The following is a 23,393-nucleotide window of genomic DNA, read 5'->3' on the forward strand; positions in this document are numbered from 1 at the left end:
GAGGAGATGAGAACACACAACAACCACCATTAGATCCTTGGGACATATATGATACTAATCCACCAGGCGATCCAGATCTATACCCAGTTAAACCATCTCCACCAGGTGATACCACATCTTTTAATAAACTGATAGCTAGGGCGGCTATATATCATCGTGTCCCCTTACACAAGGACCCTATAGAAGATAATTTTTTGTTTGAAACTCTTTCCTCCACCCCTAGGGCTCATCAGTATCTGCCCATTTTTAAGGGTATGACACGTCATGTGGCCAACATTTTTGAAGACCCCATCCGTGTTAGGATAATTACACCTAGGGTCGATAAAAAATATATGGCAGCTCCTTCTGATCCTACTTATATTAGAGGTCATATTCCACCAGATACTTTGGTGGTATCAAATGCTCATAAACAAGCTAATTCACAAGCCACAGCAGATGCACCTCCTCCAGATAAGGAATCTAAATTGATTGACTGATGCATCAGGCAAAAGGGTGGTTTTTCAAGCTGCCAATCACTGGAGAATTGCTACCACACAAGGGCTGTTGGCAAGGTATGATAGAGGTCACTGATATGGAATGGAAGACCTTATTCAGCATCTCCCAGAAAAATTCAGAAAAAAGGGACAACAACTTGTGCAAGAGGGCAAGTTAATTCCAAATAATTCGGTAAGATGTGTTCTTGATACAGCAGATACAGCTGCTACAGGTATAAACACTAGGGTACTATTACACAGACATGACTGGTTACGCATACCAAGTTTGAAACCTGAGGTACAGCAAACACTGATAAATGCCCCTTTTGACCAGCAACATCTTTTTGGCCCTTTAGTAGACCAAACACTAGAGAAAATGGAAAAAGACACTGAAGTAGCCAAGTCTAAGGGGCACTTCAAGCACCCACGAATTGTGGTTCCTTACGCAGACCTACATACAAGCAGGGCAATAAACAGCCAGCATCAGTTCCCTCTATCTCTTTCAGACAACGCCATTCAACATCCCCTTCTAGAGGATTTTATACAGGCACATATAGGGGAAACAATTCAAAAGGTTGAAGAAAGGGTGTTTCCACTTGTGCCACCCCTTCCACATTAAAGCAATGACTCTCTTTGCATTCCCCCTGTCGGGGGTGAGGGGGCACCTACAACACTTTTCCAAAATTGGCAAAAAATAACAACAGATCACTTGGTGTAGGATGTTATCCAACATGGTCATTACCTGGCGCTCATCACACACCTCCAAACATACCACCCCGAAAGTCTCTCTAGAACTTTTACAACTGTTAAATCACAAAGTGCAGGCTCTCCTTCAGAGAGGAGCAATAGAACCAGTACCTCTTCATCATAGAGGAATTGGAGTATATTCACTATACTTCCTTATTCTCAAAAAGGATGGTTCACTTTGACCAATTCTAGATCTCAGACCATTAAATCACTACATCCTATCAGAGCACTTTCATATGGTGACTCTCCAAGATGTAATACCCATATTGCAGCAAGGAGACTTCATGTCTGCCTAGATCTAAACAATGCATATTTCCACACCCCACTACACCCAGCACACAGGAAATACCTCAGATTCATTGTACAAGGCAAGCATTATCAGTTCAAATTACTCCCTTTTGGATTAACAACTGCACCTCGTGTCTTCATAAAATACCTAGCAGTAGTTACAGCACATCTACGCAAAGTATTCATGTCTTCCTTTATCTGGACAATTGGCTAATAAAGTCCAATTCACTCCAGCAATGCATATAACATACCCAAACAACGCTTCATCTACATTATCAGCTAGGAATTAACATCAATATACAAAAATCTCACCTTAAACCATCTTAGATATAGCCATATCAAGGAGCTGTCTAAACACTCAATTTAGGGTTAGCCTACCCAAATGCGCTCATGATTCAAAATATAACAACCCTCTTGCAACAGGTATATCCCAACCAACAGATACCAGTAAGGACAGTTCAGAGAATTCTAGGTATGATGGCATCTCGTATTGCAATGGTGCCACATGCATCCGCTGCAGGAGTGTCTGGCACATCAAAGGTCTCAATCACAGGGTCAACTTCAAGATCTAGGGCCAGATGTATCAAAGCTTTTTGCATTCGCAAACGGTTCGAATGCCCGTTTGCGAATGCAAAAAGCCATTTCAGAATGTATCAAAGGCATCCTGAATGCAATTATAAGGAATCGCTAAAATAGTGATTCCTTAAAATTGCAACCCTGTTTAGAGAGTCGCACATTGCGACTCTCTAAATAAGAAATCGCAAATAAGGAATCCTTATTTGCGATTTCTAAAGCACATGCATTTTTTAAATTTACATGTAAAGCACACATGCCCTTTTGGCATGTGTGCACCTTACATGTTGTAAAACAATATTTTGGGGTGCAGCAGAGGGGGCCTAAGGCTCCCAGCACCCTGGACTTTGCATTTCCAAAAATTGCGAATTCCAGTTAGGAATTCGCAAATTAGGACATGCAAAATATTCACAAATATGGGCCTACAGGCCCATAGGTGCGAATGGGGTCTGTATCGCAATTTGCGATTCGGTAATAGCATTCGCGATTTTTAAGGAATCGCTATTACCGAATTGCAAATATGATACATTGCATTTTGCGAATCAGAAATAGCGATTTCTTAAAAATCGCTATTTCCGACTCTCAAAATGTATTCTTGATACATCTGCCCCTTAGTGTTGGGAGACAGCCGTACTCATTACTCTTTACAATGGTGGAACACATAAAATCTGACAAAAGGGTGCCAGTTTATCGACGCTGTTCCCCAGATCACTCTCACAAAGGATATATTTGTCACAGGTTGGGGTGCTCACCTACACAACCTCTCAACACAAGGATTGTGGGACACCAAGCCCAACACATCAATTACTTGGAACTTCAAGGCTTTCATCCAGCAATAAATGTTTTTCTGGTTCATCTGTAAGGCAGGATTGTTTTGGTCCAGACGCACAACACAACAGCCATGTTCTATTTGCAGAAACAGGGAGGGACAGACTTTCTACAGTTGTCTCACCTATCTCAGACAAACTTTCGTTGGGAAATTCACCATCACATTCATATGCTGGTGGAACACCTTCCGGAGACAGACAACAACTTTGCCGACCTGTTCAGCAGAACGCCACAACAAGTCCACGAATGGGAACTCCACTCCCAAGTCCTCCAAACATATTTCCATTGGTGGGGGTTTCGAGACATAGATCTGCTCGCACCAGCAAACAACTGAAAATGCCCAAATGTCACCTCCAGTCTCCCACCCCCACTATCCATGGGCAATGCTCTATAGATGAGCTGGTCAGGAAAATTTGCCTATGATTTTCCACCTCTCCCTCTTCTTCCGTTTGTGGTGAGGAAGCTCAAGCAGACCTCTCTCACCCTTAGTTTAGTAGCCCCACATGGGCAAGCCAGCCATGGTTCACAACACTACTAGAACTATTAGTAGTTCCTCATGAGAATATTCCCCTACAACCGAACCTTCTCACTCAGAACCATGGAGAAATCAGTCACCAAAATCCCAAGGAACTCCATCTTACGATTTGGTTCCTGAGGTCACAGAGTTTGGATACTTAAAACTACCTCCATAATGCATGACCTTTTTTTACGGAAGCACGTAAACCCACGTTACGTGCTGCGAAATGGAAAAGGTTTATTTTTAATTGTCAAAACAAATTGACCCTTTCAAAGCAACTGTTCAAAATACTGTTTGTTATTTACTCCATTTACAAACATGTGGGTTAACATACACCTTAATACGGTTACACTTTGCAGCAGTAGCAGCATGTCTGCAAAACAGGCAACACATAACGTTGTTTAAAATACCTATATTTAAGGCATTTTTGGAAGGTCTCAAATGAGTAATTCCACCTAGGGTGCCTCCAGCACCAATATGCAACCTTAACATTGTACTTACTAGACTTATGGGACCACCATTTGAGCCTTTGCATAACTGTCCATTTCAATTTTTATCTTGGAAAGTAGCATTTCTGGTAGCAATCACTTCACTAAGACATGTGAGTGAGCTACAGGTGTAAATTTGGAGGAACCCTCCTTACAAATACATAAAGATAGGGTAGTCCTCCGTACCAACTCAAAATTTCTTCCAAAGGTTGTTTCCGCATTCCACCTAAACCGATCAACTGAATTACTGGTTTTCTTCACTGGCTCTACACACTTTAGATGTTAAAAGAGCATTATTGTACTATATTGATAGAACTAAAGATTTTCACAATCTAAATAACTTTGTTGCTTTCCCACCTCCGCACACAGGGAAAACTATATCTCTTTTACCCACACCTCCAAGAGCACACTCAACTCATAAAATAGGTGCATCAATGGCTTTCCTGGGGAATATACAATAGTTGATATTTGCAAAGCGCCACATGGTCAGATCCGCACACCTTTACTAGACACTATTGTGTGGATATACTAGCACGACAACAAGCAAGTGTTGGTCAAGCCGTGCTTTGTTCTCTTTTTCAGACAACTTCAACACCCACAGGCTAGCCACCACTTTCGAAGGGCACTGCTTTACAGTCAAAGCAGAGCATGTTCACCTACAGCCACACGCCATTGAGCGGAGTATGTTACTTACCCTGTAAGCATCTGTTCATTGCATGCAGTGCTGTGGATTCACATGTGCCTGCCCTCCTCTCTGGATGACTGTGGCTTCTGCAGTATTAGCTTACACTTCATATGCATGGACATCTCTTTATAACACTTTAACACTCTACTCACACTCCATTCTCACCCGACTATGGGAAAACAATCTAACAATGGAGTTGATGGCATGCTCAAAATCACGACCGAAAGGGGGTCACTTTACCTCGTGACTGCAACAGTTTCTTCGAAGAAAAACAACTTGCACACATTTGGACCCAACACTTGGTGACAGAAGTATGCAGGGCATGTGAATCTACAGCACTACATGCCACAAACAGATACTTACAGAATAAGTAACATGGGGCCAGATGTATGAAAGCATTTTGCATTCGCAAATGGTGCGAATGACCGTTTGCGAATGCAAAATGGCATTTCAGAATGTATAAAATACATTCTGAACGCAATTTTAAGGAATCGCTAAAATAGCGATTCCCTAAAATTGCGACCCTGTTTAGAGAGTCGCAAATTGTGACTCTCTAATTTAGAAATCGCAAATAAGGATTCCTTATTTGCGATTTCTTAGCACATGTATGAAGCCATTCCTAAATGCGATTTTGGCATTTAGGAATTGCTAATTACCACCAAGTTGAAAATGATGTGCAAAATGTTAAAATGCATTTAAAATGCAGTTTTAAATTGTACATGTAAAGCACACATGCCCTTTTGGCATGTGTGCACCTTACATGTTCCCCAAAAAACTTTTGGGGTGCAGCAGAGGGGGCCTTTGCCCCCCAGCACCCTGGGGTTTTGCATTTCCAAAATTGCGATTTCTGGTTCAGAAATCGCAATTTTGGAAATGCAAAAAATTTGCAGATATGGGCCAACAGGCCCATATGTGCGAATGGGGCCGTATCGCAATTTGCAAATCGGTAATAGCATTTGCGATTTTTAAGAAATCGCTATTACCGATTCGCAAATGTGATACATGGCACTTTGCAAGTCGGAAATAGCAATTTCTTAAAAATCGCTATTTCCGAATCGCAAAGGGCCGCGATGATACATCTGGCCCATGGTCCTTTTACACTTTGCAAACACGTGTACACTTTTTTAAAACTGAAATCACTGTCAGTAGTGCAGTGTGAGCTTACAGCATGTACTTAGAACAGTCACCCAAATATTAAAGGCTTTGCACTAATGAACCATAAATACAAGTTAGAACAGCATTAACATATGGACACAAATATTACCTAAACTGCAGACGATTCCTTTCCCTGCTCTGTAATGTGGTACTGTAAACTGGCAGCCAAAGGCTGTGTGCTGCAGGGGGTTGGGTCTACTTGTCCCAAAGACAAAATAAACCTGAAAGCTTGTTGCCCTTGACCCCAAACTATGGCGGTCACTCTGACCGACCGCCGCCCGCCATGCGGTTACCGCCGAATGACCGAACCGGTCATTCCAACTTTCCCGCTGGCCCGGCGGGCGACCGCCAAAAGGCCGCCCGCCGGCCCAGCGGGAAAGCCCCTGCAACGAGGAAGCCGGCTCGGAATGGAGCCGGCGGAGTTGCAGGGGTGCGACAGGTGCAGTGGCACCCGTCGCGATTTTCACTGTCTGCAAAGCAGACTGTGAAAATCTTTGTGGGGCCCTGTTAGGGGGCCCCAGGGGCCCCACGGCACCCATTCCCGCCATCCTGGTTCTGGCGGTGGACACCGCCAGAAACAGGCTGGCGGGAAGGGGGTTGGAATCCCCATGGCGGTGCTGCAAGCAGCGCCGCCATGGCAGATTCCCTGGGCCAGGGGAAAACCGGCGGGAAACCGCAGGTTCCCCTTTTCTGACCGTGGCTTTACCGCCGCGGTCAAAATAGCCCAGGAAGCACCACCAGCCTGTTGGCGGTGCTTCCGCCGCCCTCCGCCATGGCGGTCATGGACCGCCAGGGTCAGAATGACCCCCTATATGTCCTGGGCGTCGGGTTGTAGGAATTCCACACTCTGTAGCACCCTTCCAGCCACACCCTCACAGCCACATGGTGAATCTTGCTACGAGTGCTACTTGTGCAGGCAATCACTTCAGTGCCACCACATTGTGGTAGCAAGAGCTATAAAAATGCTGTAATACAATACAGTAGAAAGTTCAAATGAGCACATGGAATTTTGCATGTTCAAAGGTCTTGGGAGAAGCTGATTCTGTATCTCCTAAGTGAAGGTAGGATTATGCAACCAGAGGTCATGTAAGTGGAGCTGCAAACCCCATGTAATGGAACATAAATGAGTGTGTGGAACCTTGTAGTTCCAGAGCTGAGGCATTACTTTGCAAAGTGAGGAAAGCTAAAGTGCTGATCAATGGTTCAGCCTTGTGGGATTTATTGCCCACCTCCAAAAGACACCATCACTTTGAGGGAGAGGGCATTTTGTCTCCCGCTGTCTAACTGAGGAAAGACTGAATCCAATGACATCCGATGGGCAGCCAGGAAACTCGGCCTTGTCCATTCATCGATGGACAGATTACTGAGGCCTTCTGCACCTTTCACCCTTCTTTCACAAGGCACACCTGAGTAGAGAGGATGGAGAAGAGTAGCCAGACCCTGGTCGCCAATTCCTTGCATAGGTAATTTGCAAAGTGAACCACCTTTAAGGACTACCAAGTCTGTGAAGGAGTTAGAGGGAACTGGGAGGCGGGGACCATTGATTTTAAGTACGGGGGAAATAAGGCATTTTTTCCGTAAGATTATTGGCCTACAGCCATTGGCACCTGCCTAGTACTTTCCTGCACATGGATTTACCTATTCTTTATTTCCTTAGTACAGTTCAAATATAAAATTCGAGATGATCACTACAGTACAACAAAAGGAACACAAGAAAAACACTTTTTTCTGCCTCATAGATTGAGTGTAAAAATTACTTTACACATGCAAACATCTCTCATAATAGTCACAACATCTCAAGTGTGATTTTACCTTACCACATACATTTAACCCCATTGCATCCCGGTCTTGGTTCATTAAATTTGTTAAAACAAACAGACATGAAAAACGGCCAAGGCATAAACCAAATATGCAAAAGCATTGAGTATAACATGCAAGTTATAACTGCTGTTGAGGGAGGGGTAGGGCTATAAATATTTGCAGGTGAGAGTTAACAACTTGTGTTTAGCATGTTCCACACAAGTATATAGGTTCTCTTAAAAACGTTTGCAACAGGGTAAAGAGTCTACATAAAACATACTAAGTATTGTAAGCAGCCTTGAGTTATTAGACAGAATTGTCTCAGCATGATAATTTCTTCATAACATAGAAAACTGTGTGCACCAGGTGTTAAGCTATGTACATGTGCTGTTCTGCATTCTGGAGATGGTGTATCACTAACGTTTTCACCACAGTATGGAAGCTACACGAAGTATAATCTTTAGCACCTTCAGAAGTTGATTATTTTAAGCAAGTAGTATTTTTCTTGTTCGAGAAGATGCTGTGTAATACTCTGTAGTAAATTTCTTGTGACAGTTTTACTGACTGCATACAGTGTAGTGTGGAACAGAGTAAACTCTCTGCATAAACCGAGTACTGTTTACAGTAACAACTTCATTTGTCATTGTAGGTTCAGTGACTGTCAGGGGTTCGATACAGAAAACAGCTGTCCATAGTGGGGAATCCTGTTGGAACAGATGTTCAGTATTTTTAGAAACTTGACTTTCTCTGAACAGTTGTATACAGAATTAACACTGTATGCAATTGGGATTTTCAATATATCTGTGGTTGAATGTAAATGTGAAATAAACTACCTGTGAATGTATGTTATAGACATATGGCTGGCAATTTCAGGGTCAGAGACAAACAACTCTTAATACCCAGAATTTGCCTAGCTAGCAGCACAGCCCCGCAGTGAAAATTCTTTCCACTGTCCAATGCCCTTGTGACAAATTAACCATTATATTGTCCTGCTGTCTCTCCCTGCTCAGATGTTGTTTTGACTCCTCTCTTGCGCTCTTCTTCGAACATCCCTTTTCCTTGACCTCTTTGTTCTCTATCTCGTCCTTTGTTCCCGTCTTTGGAGGCAACCCTGTTTCAAAAGGATTTATTCTCTTACGTCCACCAAATGTTTCTTTTGTTCCAAATTATTTTCTGTAGTTTTGCTACAAATAACTTCCTCTATCAGTCTCACTAAATGTGTGTTTACTCATTTCATAGTGTTACCTCTTCGAAATATAAATGACCTTGCTCTTTTACTTTTTCTAATCAAATTTTCTAGAACATGTGTCCAATCTGTAGTTCTTTGCATGCCTTTCAAACTTTACTTTCTTAAAATAATTTTGTTTCTCTAGCTATTTACTCATAATATAATCAAATACATCAACATTTGTATTTGCTGTATCCTCCAGTTTTAGATCTGAAATTTCAGATTTAAACTTTCCAGTTTGTTTTTGTAAATGTTAAAGGCTTGAAATGTTTTCAGTGAAATATATATCTGACACACATATGGGTTAAGTATGAAGGTCACAATTAGTACACTAGGCTTTCAGGCTTCATAGAAAGTTAGAAGGGGATCTAGAATGGGAAATGGGAAAAACTGGGTTGGAAACGACCATAGGACAACATAAGGTTTTACTTCTGGGTTGACGGGGTGGCATTTGCAGGGCAATATGGGCAGTGCCAGTATTTATGAGGCTTACAGACACTAAGTAGGTGTCTGGTAACATTCTTGGTTGTTTCAGTGCTTCACTTTTGTATAGCTTTATCAAATGGCAATGAATCTTGACATTTTTTTTCCCTCCCTTTTTGTTTCCCTCACACGCCATTGTTTCTTCCTGCTATAGTGCTTGGCTTTGCTTTAAACTCACATCTTGTTTCCTCCTGATTCTCTCTCCCGTTTCTCTCCTTACCTTTTACATGAGGTTCTCCTTGTTGACATCTCCAGAGGCAAGTGGCTGCTGCTTTATCTCCTAAGTCTGCCTGACTCTACTCGGCTTTCAGCCCCACACTTGTACAGTTTCCCCTTCCTCAACGAGAAGTAAGCCACTACCTGGCTTTGGGGGTTGTAATTGCTTGTCATGCATTGTTGTCTGTGCAAGATTACAAAGTGATGGTTCTGTGAAGATCTGAGGCTACTGCTGCTGCAGTTCCCAACCAGTGTCTCCCTCTCCCCTATTTGTCCCTTGTTCCAAACTGAGGTATTGATATTCATTATCTCGACTGAAACTGGTGGAACATTGGGACTGTTGGCTACATACTTAGAGGAAACATTACCTATTCTGCAGGGCTGGGAATTCAAGTGTACAAAAGAATTTGTTTAAGTGAAAAACCTGTTGGCATTGCAGGATTTGATGAATGTAACTAAAGTGGTGATGTGGAAGACAAGGTGCAGGAGGGTACAGTAGTTGTAAACAAAGGATTGAGGTGAACCATTAAAATAAATTATGAGAAATATATTATTTAGAAAGTGATAATTGGTACACTTTTTAAGGTACCTCAATGAATTCGAACTTTGTAACCGCATCCTTGTGGGAAATGGGAGCTAAATTTCTCGACCTTCAGAAGGAATAAGCTTCACTGTTCCAAGTAAGTAACCATATTTTGATATAAGCAGATGCTCCTTTTTATTACTAGTTGCGTTCGAGAAAGAACACAAGCCCATGACTTTGCTGCAACGTTGCTTTTGAAGAGCAGATATGTGTAGAATGCGGGGGAATTTGCCAAAGCAGGTTCGCTGCAGCCTGACCCAAGGCTGTACTGCATTCATGCCTGTTTTCAAGACCTTCCGTAAACCTTTTGTTTAGTGTTTAATGCAGATGTTGTGTGTCTTCCAGGCTTTACATGGCGAAGGTCTTGAAAGAGGCTGGTATAGCTGAAGTACATTAACACAGGAGTCATTGCTGCCTCAGTGTGTAATGAGGGGTGCAAGAGAAGGCGGGCCTGTTCAGGGTTCAGCATTGTTATTCTCCCGTACAAGAAAGCACAAAACGGAGAACAAACACGTTTTCTTTCATGCAGACGCACTGTGACCACCTACCGACTGCTGCGACCTGGCAAACTAAAAGGTACCTTTCCGGCAAACGATTCCAACCAGGGGGTTTGTTTTCCAAAATGTCCTTTACAGGAGTTCTGGTGACACATCTTGGCCTCAAAAACCGCCAAAGACAACATTTATTAGATAAATTCGTTAAAGTCCATTGAAGTCTGGAGGGTTTCTCTATAAAATTGTTCATTTCACAAAGCACGGTAGCGGGAAAACAGAAACGGAAGCGATGGCAAGTTACTTGATGGAACATTGTACAGACATTATATAGAAACTCAAAAATGGTGTGGAACTTAATTTTTTCTTCAAACCTTTAAGCATGTTAAAGCAGTTTAAAGCAAGCACAACAAGCAGCGCTATTAGGGCACGGTGGGGTAAAGAAGTAATACGAAAATGAGTAAAACATTCAAGTGGAAAAGTAACAAGTGTTAGGATGCAATACTTATGATCTGTTAAAATCATTAATGAACAGTTTTCAAGCAAAGCTCAGAATGCAGGTATTGTGCCACACAGATACCATGCATTGACCTAAAAAGTGAAGTGAGCCTACAGCCTGTCCAATCAACCAATCAATCAGTAATTTGTTAAGCGCGCTACTCACCCAGAAGGGTCTCAAGGCGCTGTTGATTGGAGTATGCGTTGTAAGAACGACCTGTTTCGGGAAAGCATTTGAGTAGTAGAGCGAAGATGCGCATGCAGTCTGTATTAGGGGCACTCGAAACAAAATGGTGACAAATTAAATTTGAACTGAAGCAATAATTCTGCGAAACAAAATGGAGCTGTAGATAACAATATATGTTGAGAGGGAGAAAAGTAGTGTGCTGAGGCCATGACTACTTTATCTCACTGGGCTGTAGAGGACTGATAGCAGTGGCAGCAGCAAAATGATTATAGTTGCAGGACAGGAACTTTTTTATCCGTCACCTGCTAAAAAGGGTAGCCTCCTTCCTCTCGCATGTTTAAAAATGTGTCTGCATGTCCCTTACCACTGAGCCCTCTGCCCACCATGTGGGATGTGCCATGTGTGAACACATCTATGTGAGTGAAAAAGGCATATGATGTGTGTGTGATGCATGTTGCTATAGCCACACTGTATTTATGGAATCTAAGTTGCACCTAAGATGAGGGTCAGCGAGAATGTTGGGACCAAAAAGTTTGCTGCGTAGCAATGGTCATGTACCCCTGCCTTGAGTGTCCAATTGTACTGATGTCTGGATTCCTAGTGCTGATTTTTGTAGCCCTAGGCAAATATGTATCATGTGTGTGAGCCAAGACATAGGCCTTTCTCAAGGATTGCAATAGTTGGACCGAGAGGGATGCCTAAAGCGCTACCCTCATAGTGGTCAGAGGCTACTGCCTTCACTAGGGGTTAAGCAGTAAGAGCACAGTTGCTTTTAACCTGAGTCATTAAAGTGAGGCCTAAGTTTGGGCTGAAGTGCTTGCTGTACAGCACAAGAGTGGTGTACCCGTGCTGGGTGAATGTGTGCCTGCAAAGGGTACAATGCAAGAATAATACAGTACCTCACGGTATGTGCATGTTAAATGCATGCAGGGGATGCATGTGTGCTTATGAACTGTACAGTACATGAAGGATGTCGTATCATGCAGTGCAGGCATGTTAAATGCATGCTCTGGACGTATGTGTACCTATGAGTGATACAGAACATGAAGGATGTAAAGCTGTGCAGTGTGTGCATGTTAAATGCATGCGCTGGATGTATGTGTACCTATGGGTGCTACAATACATGAATGATACAATGCTGTGTTAGGTGTATAGGCTGATTACATGCACTGGGTGTATGTGTGCCTGCAGATGGTACACTACATGGAGGGCCCTGGGTTTCATTTTGGGGGAGACAGGTCTGCTTGGTGAAACATGAGGAGGTAGAGAAAACCCCCAGATGGATTTGTGAATTGCTGTATTACTGGAAGCTGAGTGGGACACACACTGGAGAGGGGAGAGCCATGCTTCTCCCATACACTTCAAAGGGTACAAAGGTTCAACGCCTCACTAACAGCGCTCACAACAGCAAAGAGCTCTTTGCCATCATCAAAGAGTTCACGATTCCCGGGACAGACACCTCAGCCATCCCTCCCTCCCAACAACTCTGAAGCAACTTCCAGCTTCTTCCACCAAAAAATCTAGGACATAACAAAGTCTTCAAGAACCAAAACCCACCCGCACTGCCCACAAATACTACCACAGACCCAGCACCATACCAGATCCTGAACTTCTGAACCCCCATCAACAAAGAGAACACCTAAAGACTCATGAACTCCATCCTCTTGGGTGCACCCGTGGATCCGTGGCCTCATCACATTCTCAACCTGGCCAGCGCCACTATAGCATCTGAGCTCTAACAAATTATCAACCAATCCTTCAAGACCATCACCTTCCCATCAGACTGGAAGCACGCCGAGATCAACCTGCTACTCAAGAAACCCACTGCCGACCCAAGGGAGCTGAAAAACTACAGACCCTTCTCTCTGCTCTCTGTCCCAGTCAAAGTAACGGAAAAGGTCATCAAACAGCAACTCATTGAATTCCTTGAGACACACCAAATCCTAGATACTTCCCAATCTGGATTCAGGAGCAACTACAGCACCAAAACAGCACTTCTGGCAGCCACCAATAACATATGCATCATTCTAGACCACAGAGGCACGGCCGCAGTCATCCTCCTCGACCTCTCCACCGCATTCGACAACATCTCCCACTCCATCCTCTGGGCCAGACTCCACGATGCCAGAATCCACGATGAAGCACTGGAATGGATCAGGCCCTTGCTCACCGAAGAACACAGAGTGTCAGACTACCGCAGTTCACATCAGAACCCAAAGATACTTGCTGCGGAGTGCCCCAAGGATCATCACTCAGTCTAACGCTTTTCAACATCTACATGGCCCCACTAGCGAATATCAAAGAACATGGGCTAAACACCGTCTCCTACACATCGATACTCAACTGATCCTCTCCCTGTCCGATGACCCTGTAAAGGCCAAGAGAAATTCCCACAATGGGATGAGAGCAGTCGCCACCTGGATGGAAGCCAGCTGTCTCAAACTCAACTTGGACAAGACGGAGATCCCTGTAATCAGATCAACCCCTTCCGCTTGGAATGAGTCCTGGTGGCCTACCGCACTGGGAAGTGCCCCCGCTACCACAGACCTTGCACGCAATCTGGGCATCACCCTGGACTCCTCTCTACCCATGACCCGCCAAGTCAAAGTAGTCTCGTCGTCATGCTTCCAAACCCTACAACTCCTTCGAAAGATCTTCAAGTGGATCCCCTCCGACACGAGGAAGACAGTCACCCACGCACTTGTCACCAGCAAACTGGACTATGGCAACGCACTTTCTGCCACCATCACCAAGAAACTGCAATCAAGACAACAAAGAATCCAGAATGCAGCAGCCAGCCTCATCCTGGACATCCCCGACACAACTATATCTCCTCCCATCTCAGAGACCTACACTGGCTCCCAGTCAACGAGCGCATCACAAACTCCTGATCCACACCTACAAGGCACTACACAACATAGGACCTGCATACCTCAAACACCGGCTCACTTTCTACGTACCCAACAGACAACTCATTTCTTCCCAGCTTGCCCTCGCAGTTTTTCCCAAGATCCGAAAAAGCAAAGCATGAGGAAGATCCTCCTACTATCTTGCAGCCCAGACACAACACGCTACTTCTCAAACTCAGACAGACCGCATCACTAAAGCAGTTCAGGAAAGACCTCAAGACCTGGCTTTTCGATTGAGCAGCATGCTCACAAACAGCGCCTTGAGACCCTACGGGTGACTAGCCGTGCTTTAGAAATTACTGATTGATTGATTGATTGAAAGGGTGCTCTTTGATTCAGTGAGAAGTCACAAAGATGGGGCATGGACACATCTGAGGAAGGAGATGGGGCTGATAAGGTGTTGAAAATGGCCCTCTCCACTGGGTCACCCCTAACTTTTTGCCTTCCTCCTCCTCCTTTTTGCTGGATTTTGCTTGTTGGCCTTAGGACTCTAACACTTTTTAGCAGTGGTAAAGTGCACAAAGTACTTGTGCTCAGTCCCTTAGACATGGTTTGGTTAGCATTTACCTGATTAGCATATTTAATTTACATGCAAGTCCCTTGTAGAATGGTATATCATATACACAGGGCCTGCAAATTAAAGGCTACCAATGGGCCTGCAGCACGTGTTGAGCCACCCACTTAAGTAGCACCTTAAAATTGTCCCAGGCCTGCCATTGCAGCCTGCAGGCAGTGTCCCACTGCAATGTTGACTTGTCATTTAAACCTCTTGCCAAGCCTTAATCTCCTGTTTTATTACATATTTCACCCAAAAGGTAGGCCCTAGGTAGCCCATAAGACAGGGTGTTGTGTAACTAAAAGGTAGGACACATACTTGTTAGTTTTACATGTCCTCGTAGTGAAAAACTACCAAATTTGTTTCCTCACTACTGGGAGGCCTCCCCTCCCATAAGGTAACATTGGGGATTCCATATTAAAATTAGTAAATTGTAATTCCTAAATCAGAGGTAGTAGATAGGTTGTGTTTGGTACCTATGAACTTGTAATGATCAACCCTATTTAATGGCAAAATCAGATTTATCATCACAAGTTTAAAAATGCCACTTTTAAAAACTTGGCCTTTTCCTGCATTTAGCCCCCTGTGACTGTAACCTGCCATAGGTCACATGAATGGGTGTAACTGACATTTGGAACTTTGTTAATTCACCTCAGACAGTCACATAACAGGGGGATTAGCAGATCCTAATTTACCGTTAACTGACTTGATGGGGGGGGGGGAGGGTGGAGCTAAGCACAGCCCCACTTGCAAATGAATAGGCTGGTCTCTGCCTCCCCACAATAGACTTAACAACCCTGTATTGTCAGTGCAGCCAGCTAGGAGCCACAACAGGGGAGGCAGGAAATTCCTCTAACTTCAGAGAACCTTTCTAGAAACGTCACCCAACGTCTAGGAGCAGGGCACCAGGGTATATAAATAGGACTCTCAGACCTGCTCCTCAGTTCGCTAGTGGACATTTGGAGGGACTCTAAAAGGACTGCCTGCTGCTGTGGCCTGCTGTGCACTCTGCCAAACTGCTGCTGTACCTGGAAGGACTGCTTAGCTGCCTGGATCCTGCTTGGAATTTTTAGAGGCCAGCCCTGCTGTAGAGCACTGCATCACCACCTGAACACCAGGACTTCAGAAGGGATTAGTTTAGCTGGTTTCCTGTTCTGAGCCACAGAAACATAACAGGCTCCCACCCTACTAAGCTGCACCTGGACCCAGCCAGAGTGAGCTTTGCACTTCCAAGAGGTCTCCATCCACTCCTGGACCCTTGATTCTGGTGCTAAAGACACCCAGGTGGCCACTTGGTGCAACTGAGGACTTGCTATTTTGAACCAGAAACTTAAAAAAAAAAATCTTAACTCCTGTTCTACTAATTGATTTTGATGAGTTTGATGGTTTTGGTGTGAAACAATTTATTAAAATGGTCTCTATTTTTTTTTTCAGCCCAGTAGTGTGCATCTGGCACATCTCATTGTTAGAAAGTGATGCTGTCTCTGCCCTGGGCCCAGCTGATGTGTTTCCGCTCTTCTGATGATAACCTACTAACAAGGTCAGTAGGTGCAATGCCAGTGAAGAGGAGGCTGTGCTGAGTTCACGTTGTTTGTGTTCCTGGCAGTCATGCGGCTTGGACTTTTCTTCGGGCCCAGTCACAACCTGTCTCCTAAACAAGATTGGTACCCACCCGTGGTCCTAATGTTAATGTGCTTGTGGAGTCTCTTCATGACACTTGAAAGTTTCTTCTTGTATTTCAAGCATGATGGAGGGTTGGCTTCCTTTACTGCCTGTGTGCTTCTTGATACTAAACGTTTGGCTTCAGAACATTCCTTTTTCAGTTCTCCTGGCACCTTCTAATTCAGGTGTATGTGCAATCTCCTCTGCTGGAGACACACCAGGGGTCACGAGTCTCACCTACAGCCCCGCAGTGCAAATCTCTCCTTTTGTCGCTGAGCTTGCCTTGAAGTGTAGTTCAGGCAGCTCCTCCTAGTATAATTTTCCCACCTTTAGTTGTCCAGAACCTGGAAAGAGGGGTTGGTGCTCAATACCTCAAACAAGGCGCTTCAAGGATTCTCCTGGTCTTCACTGGTGTGGGAGCGCTCGCTTTGGGTCAGGAAATCTTGGCACTCTGACTGGAGTTTCTACCCCATATTTATTTTGAAGTTGCAGATAGACTATGTGCATTCCAACAGTTCATTTCTGTGACTATTTCTGGGCAGTTATGCTTCTTTGCCATTTCCAAGCAAACTGGTCCTGTCATGGTCTTTGTACAGAATGTAAGCAGGAAGGTGGATAGGAGTTGTGAGTCTCCTGTCAGGAGAAATCTGAAACCAGGGCACAAAAGATACATTGTTGTCACTCTTAGCTATTTGTTAACGTGGAGCGGGTATCCATTCCAGAGAACAGGAACAGGAACGGGTAGGGGGAAACTCCCTAGCTTCAAAGGCAGTCACTGTCTCCTCTCCTAAAAACTCTCCAGTCTGGTCAACTGCGGTTTTCTGTGCAATGTCTGAAAGAGTCTTAGAATCCACATCTTGGATCTAGTGTCAGAAACCCTTTAGAGGGCTACGGGGCATGCAGGAGTTACTGGACCCAACAGTTTTATTCCTGATGTCCCGGGGCCTGACCTACTATGAATTCTGAGCAGCTGGACTAAGTACCACTTCTACACTCGACTCTCAGTAGTAATCTGGTCAAGGAGTCTAAGGCACCCTCTTAACTCTAGCAGCCTCATGTTGAGTGTTTTCACCAAACTTCTTTTTTGAGTTGAGAGCAAACTGCACTCCCACCTGGGGATTTTAAACTGGTAAATTTCGTCGAATATTACCTTGAGTAATTTGCAGACATAACACTGCACGAATTGGAAAAATAGACAGTAAAACCAATCAGTAGCAATGCAAGTTATTTCTTTTTTTCGCAATGTTAACTTAAGGTGCAAGAATTGCTAAAAAAAATACCATTACTATCCACCTGGACGTTTTTTGCACCAGATAGAAAAGTATCACTCAAAGTCAGGCCTTAAATGTGTACACTGTATGATGACACAATGATATCTCTGGGTATATAATTTTTCTTCTCTTAATTAGGAAAATTCATGAGTTGATTTTTAAACAGCTCCGTGAAATTGTACATTTCCCCATGAGGTTGTTAGGTATTCTGTTCAATGCTGTGCAAACAACACGTCAAAAGACATCTGTCAACATAATATGACATTCCAAAGGTTATCCAAAACCCCATCTGATGCAAACAAAAAACAACTACTCATGATGAAGCAGAGCAAGAAATTAAATCCTAAATTTTTCCTCGTCCATAGAACTTAAAAGATAAAATCAGACGAATTCCATTCTACCATTTAAGTAACTGGAATGAGAACCATACCGCAAGATGTCGCCTTCTTGTCCACGATCTTGACGTGCCTTGTCTGCCTGCGAATTTTTCCATCTGTGTTTTCAACCAAGTTTGTGAGATCATCGATAATTTCTGTAAAAGAAAATAAGTATGATGTTCACGTTGAGTTTTGTTACTTATTTATGTTTTGGTTTCTAGCTGTCATGGTCCTATATAGATAGTGGGAGAAGGATTCACCAGTGCACATCAAAGGTCTGGTGTCTATTCCTAGAAAAAGACAATACGGGAGCTTAGTACTAAAAATAATAATAATAATAATTGATAATAACGATAATAATAATTGATAATAATGATGATGATCATAATAATAATAAACATCATCGTCCATTTCCTTTCACTACCTGACTTATGCTCTTTTAATCTCCCCTCCATGTATGTTTTACTAAGGAAACTATGGGGGTCATTCCAACCCTGGCGGTCAAAGACCGCCAGGGCTGCGGATGACGGAAGCACCGCCAACAGGCTGGCGGTGCTTCCTAGCCCATTCTGCCCCTGCACTGCCCATGCCACTGGCCACTAACAGGGCCCAGGGCGGCTTTTCACTGTCTGCTTAGCAGACAGTGAAAAGCGCGACGGGTGCAACTGCACCCGTCGCAACACCGCCGGCTCCATTCGGAGCCGTCTCCTGTGTTGCGGCCCTCCTTCCCGCTGGGCCGGCGGGCGCTAACTTGCTTAGCGCCTGCCGGCCCAGCGGGAATGTTAGAATGCGGGAAGCTGTATTTTAGCCGCGTGGCGGCCAAATGGCACTTCCCGCCTGGCGGGCGGCAACCGCCGCCTGCCAGAGTTACAATGAGGGCCTATGTATTGTGCTTTTTAAGAGCTAAAGTTCTCTTTCATTAGCACTATCATTTCATGATGAGCCTGCCTTCAACTTCTAAACATTGATAATATCTAACCTCGCCAATCTTCCCAGACTTTCTACCAAAATTCTACCAGACTTAGTAGTTTTCTCAACTACAGTAGCATTGCTGGGCATTCTCAGGCTTAATGGTGGCCACCTTAAATTAAAAATATATATATTTAAAATTTCTCCACCATTGTGCCCACCCATGGTCTCTTCAACCTCTCCTTATCCTCACTTATTGTCTCCAATCGACTTGCTGGATTGCTCTCTAGTCCCCAACTAAATAGCTATCAACTTCTAAACGTTAACACACAGATCATAACCCACTTATCTTGTCATCTACAGTTCTTTCCCTGCTACAGGCCTCTCACTAGCTTCTTTCCTGCCAGCTTCTACTTTGAACTTCCATTCCTCACGCTTTCATTGATTTTAATTTTCCACACCACCCGTAGACATGATATCTACCTGAACCATCACTCACCACCAATCAGTCAGTGATCACAGAACTTCTGTTAACATGAGCTCATCCTTTTTAACCCCCTCTCTGGACTCTTCCTGTACAATGTATTTTTTCAAAATGGTGGCACTCCACCAGCATGAGAGTTCTTGTGTTTTGTTTGGTACATTTTCATAATCTGATACATTTCTGTCTCAGGCGTTCATTCCCCGGAGCCTCCAAGTAGTGTTGGAGGGTACTGTGTCTTCTTGTTTGAAGAGTTTGTCTAAATGTTTGTCCCTGCCATAATCAAATATATTCATGTCTATAAGGATACACTCTGATCTATAGAAATTGTATAGTGCTCTTTTAGAGGCGTGTCAACAATCACCAATAACCCTACTATCACAATGGTAGCTGTTATTCCAGATGGTTGCACATCGTCATAACATGTGCAGCAAATAACATACACCATTAGACACCGTTAAAACAGATAACATTTTAAACAAAATAGTGGTGCTCAAACAATCCAAAAATACCCTTCTTAAAAGGTGTAAAGTATGAGTACATTCAAGGTTGAGACACTACGAGTTAAAGCAAAAAAGGTTGGAACACACACAAGCTTGAGTATAGAATCATTACAAATATCAGTAAAGTATCTTCAAGGCTTGACTGAGTGCAGCAATAACATTGATTGCTGTTGTCAGGTTTTAATAATTGTTGGAGAAGAAAGATGAACAGCCAAGAAGAATAGAGAAGATGACATGTTTTGACCTGGCGGACATTATCACCACTGAAATAGGACACGACAGAAAGTTATGTTAAGGTCTACCCGTTGATACAATGCATATTTCCAGAATCTATCATTCTGATCACGTAATTAAAAGTATAGTTTGGAAACCACAGTGAAATCCTAATAGTGAGTAATGGAATTGACAGGTACAAGTCTGAAAAGCCCATACTCCTAAGACGAAAGACAGTAGCGCGATCCCAGACTGAACATGTGGCCAGAAAAGTAAAGAGTTTGTAGGTTTAAAGAGGAACCCCCAAAGTATAATGTGTCAGTGTAGGAGGCAGTACAATCACTCAAATGAATTGTTATATTCCCAGTAAGTGCCACAAACACTATGGTGGTTGGTACAGGGAAAGAAGGTACCATGATAAGTGGCTAAGAGAAATACCTGTAAACGTTCAGTAAGTTATAATGTCAACAGAAGTAATTCAGGTGGTGATTTAATATTCATGTATTATTTTGTTTTAATGAAAATCTTTATCACATGAGATCTATATTGTAAAGGGGGAAGAGGAAGAAAAAAACAAGAAGGGAAAAAAAAATATCATGTTTTATTTATTCCATGACCATACTACAGTACATGAATGTATTATTTCACTGTGGTTCTACGCCAACAATTGTGGAAACCTGACAACTCTGAGAATAGCAATAATTGTAATTACTGGACTAACTCAAGACTTAAAGAGACTCTTTACTGATATTCGTAAGTATTCTGTACTCGGTCTGGTGTGGGTTCTAACCTTTGCTACTTCAATGAGATCACAGAAAACCCATTTCTTTGTGGGTTTGACTCCTACATCCACACTCTGGAATGGCCAGAATGCGAACAAGACAGTTTTGTTGGTGACTTGATTGAAGCCCTGCTCGCACAGCCACGCATTCTTTACATTTTTGTTTGCTTTTTGTGACTAATCACTCTTGTTAGTTTTTGGAAAACCGCTCGTGATTCTTGCTTTGCAGTTTTAATGTATTGTGGTGAAGAAAACCATTGCCAGCATTTTAGAAGATTAGCACGATGAATTTATTGATGATGTTGGCATCAGTGTGTGAGGGATTAGCAAAGGTTGTGCCAGCCCAGGAGTGTACGAGTCTTGGTCTACTTGCAGAAAGAAGAAAACATATAATTTTTAAGAAAGTTAACATCTTGTGAGGAAATAATAGACCCTCAACTACCATATGAGCATCACCATCCAAGAAAGGGTGGCAGGGCAGCCACAGAAACCATGCCAGAAATTAAACTCTCTCTCTAGCTGGGTGGTGAGCCTGAAAAGGCAGCATGCACAAACGCAAATAATGCCAAGAAGGAGGCATTGCTGTAGGGCTGACAAAGTCCTTCATTTATTCACGTTTAAGACAGAGGAAGCAGCAAAATATCAGTCTCTACTCATCTCCTCTGTCCTCATACGTCCCAGGGTTCCGCTGGAGCTTTCAGATCTCTCATTTGTGCTGTGATGATCTGGAGCTTCTCAAAATGGAGGGGCTACAGTTCAGCGATCCAGAAACACAGCAGTCCTCCTTGTAATGATTTTCTGCCGCAGGCCACGTATTGTGAGCCAGTGTAATGAGCTACAGGAGGAATGCCAGGGCTGGTGGGATAGGTGGGCGGGACGGTGATTGTGTGCCAGAGCAAGAAACACCTGCAATGCGTGGACTAATTGAGCACAGACAGGTTATGTTCCCTATGTAAGAAAACACTCCTCAGGGCTGCATGAATTGTGCTGCATAAGAAATAAATATCTCCATTCCTGAAGCTAGTGATGACAAGGGCTATGTTTAGATCAAGGTCAAAAGAAAGCAATGGAAATTAAGGAACACATCCACAGCCAAGGTACTGCATGTGAAATGTTATGAGAGGGGCCGGTTATGATAGGCACAAGTCTCTGCTCACTATTCTCAGTGTGATCTAGCACAGGAATTTAAGTACACTTTCACAGTCTTTAAAGCACATGCTGCTGCCAAAAGCAACGAACTGCTCTGAGCTAGAGACTCAAAGAGCAGGAAAAACTAAAAGCCAGCTCGTCAGAGGAGAAAGTACAGCATTTAATGGTAAGGAGAGCATGTCCTTCACTTGGTATGAGTATATACCAACACACGTCTTCCTGCAGGAAAAACTTGCTGACCAGTCAAGAACAAAGGAGGGTGAAACTTACAACTGACCACCAACTCGTCACTTGGGTATGCAGTACCAAGTTGACTGATACATTGGGTCGCATTGTAGGGAAATTCGAGAAGATAATTTCAAGTGTCTGAAATATTGCTGGAAAACAATTCGTTTTAAATGACAGTAGCAAATCACACACACCATACCACCACAACACACAGTTGAGCGCCAGAGAGCATTGTTCCTATATTGACCAGCGACAAAGCACACTGGTGCTCTAGGGTGTCACTTACAACTGAGACTGCAACTCTGTTGCTGCCCTGCACATACCCTTCATCATATGGCCATAGTGGTGCTGCTGAATGCCCCAAAGCAGAACACAGAACACACTGCTGAAGCTGAACAATAATAAAAAAAAACAATGCTACATATGGAAGCAACACACAACTGACATTAAGCACATATTCTTGTAACTGTGTTTCACAAACGTTTTCATCTGGCCACAGAGATGAGTACCACGAAACCTTATTGCTAATGGGCTTCACACCAATTAGCACCAGACGAAATGGGTCTACAACAGGAGCAGTGTCAGACCCTTTTCTTCCACATGCATTCCACCAATTCCACTCCATGCATAATAATGTGTCTCCTTATTGTGGTATTACTTTTGGATTTAGCACAGAATCCTAGATGAGGCTAAGACGTCATTATTTTCAATTCTCCATGCAGTGTACACCTGTTTGATAACCTTCAGATATCATCACACAAATGGCCGGGATGAAACTCAAACAATCCACACAAAAAACGAGTTCCTTTAACCATCAGCTATTGGCTCTCCCATCAGACTGGACCGACTAAACTACAAGCATTAAACATCTCCAACATTGGTAAATCAGCAAACTCTCTAGCACTTCATGTTAAAAGGATCTCTCAGTCTTGATCATGACATAGGACTCACTAAAGACACCAGATTTTAATTAAAGCTGCTCTGTAACTTCAGACCATTCACTCAGTCAGACACCGATAGTCTCCCCATAGTATGTACAGAAAACTAGAACTAGGAAGTAAAAAGGACCCTAAGTAGTAAATCTACACAACTTCTTACAACTTCCCATTAGTCC

The 23,393-nt window shown here is 43.4% G+C and overlaps 1 protein-coding gene across 1 annotated transcript in view; it reads right to left on the reverse strand.

Moving 5' to 3' along the window:
* The window catches only part of STX8 (syntaxin 8), an 812,050-nt gene that overhangs the window by 214,546 nt on the left and 574,111 nt on the right, over window positions 1-23,393 (reverse strand). Inside the window, exon 7 of the mRNA XM_069200320.1 lies at window positions 18,069-18,170. Coding sequence (XP_069056421.1) covers window positions 18,069-18,170 — 102 coding nt within the window. The remainder of the gene's footprint in view (window positions 1-18,068; window positions 18,171-23,393) is intronic.

This window comes from Pleurodeles waltl, chromosome 7, assembly GCF_031143425.1.
Source record: "Pleurodeles waltl isolate 20211129_DDA chromosome 7, aPleWal1.hap1.20221129, whole genome shotgun sequence".
In the NCBI taxonomy this organism is placed as follows: domain Eukaryota; kingdom Metazoa; phylum Chordata; class Amphibia; order Caudata; family Salamandridae; genus Pleurodeles; species Pleurodeles waltl.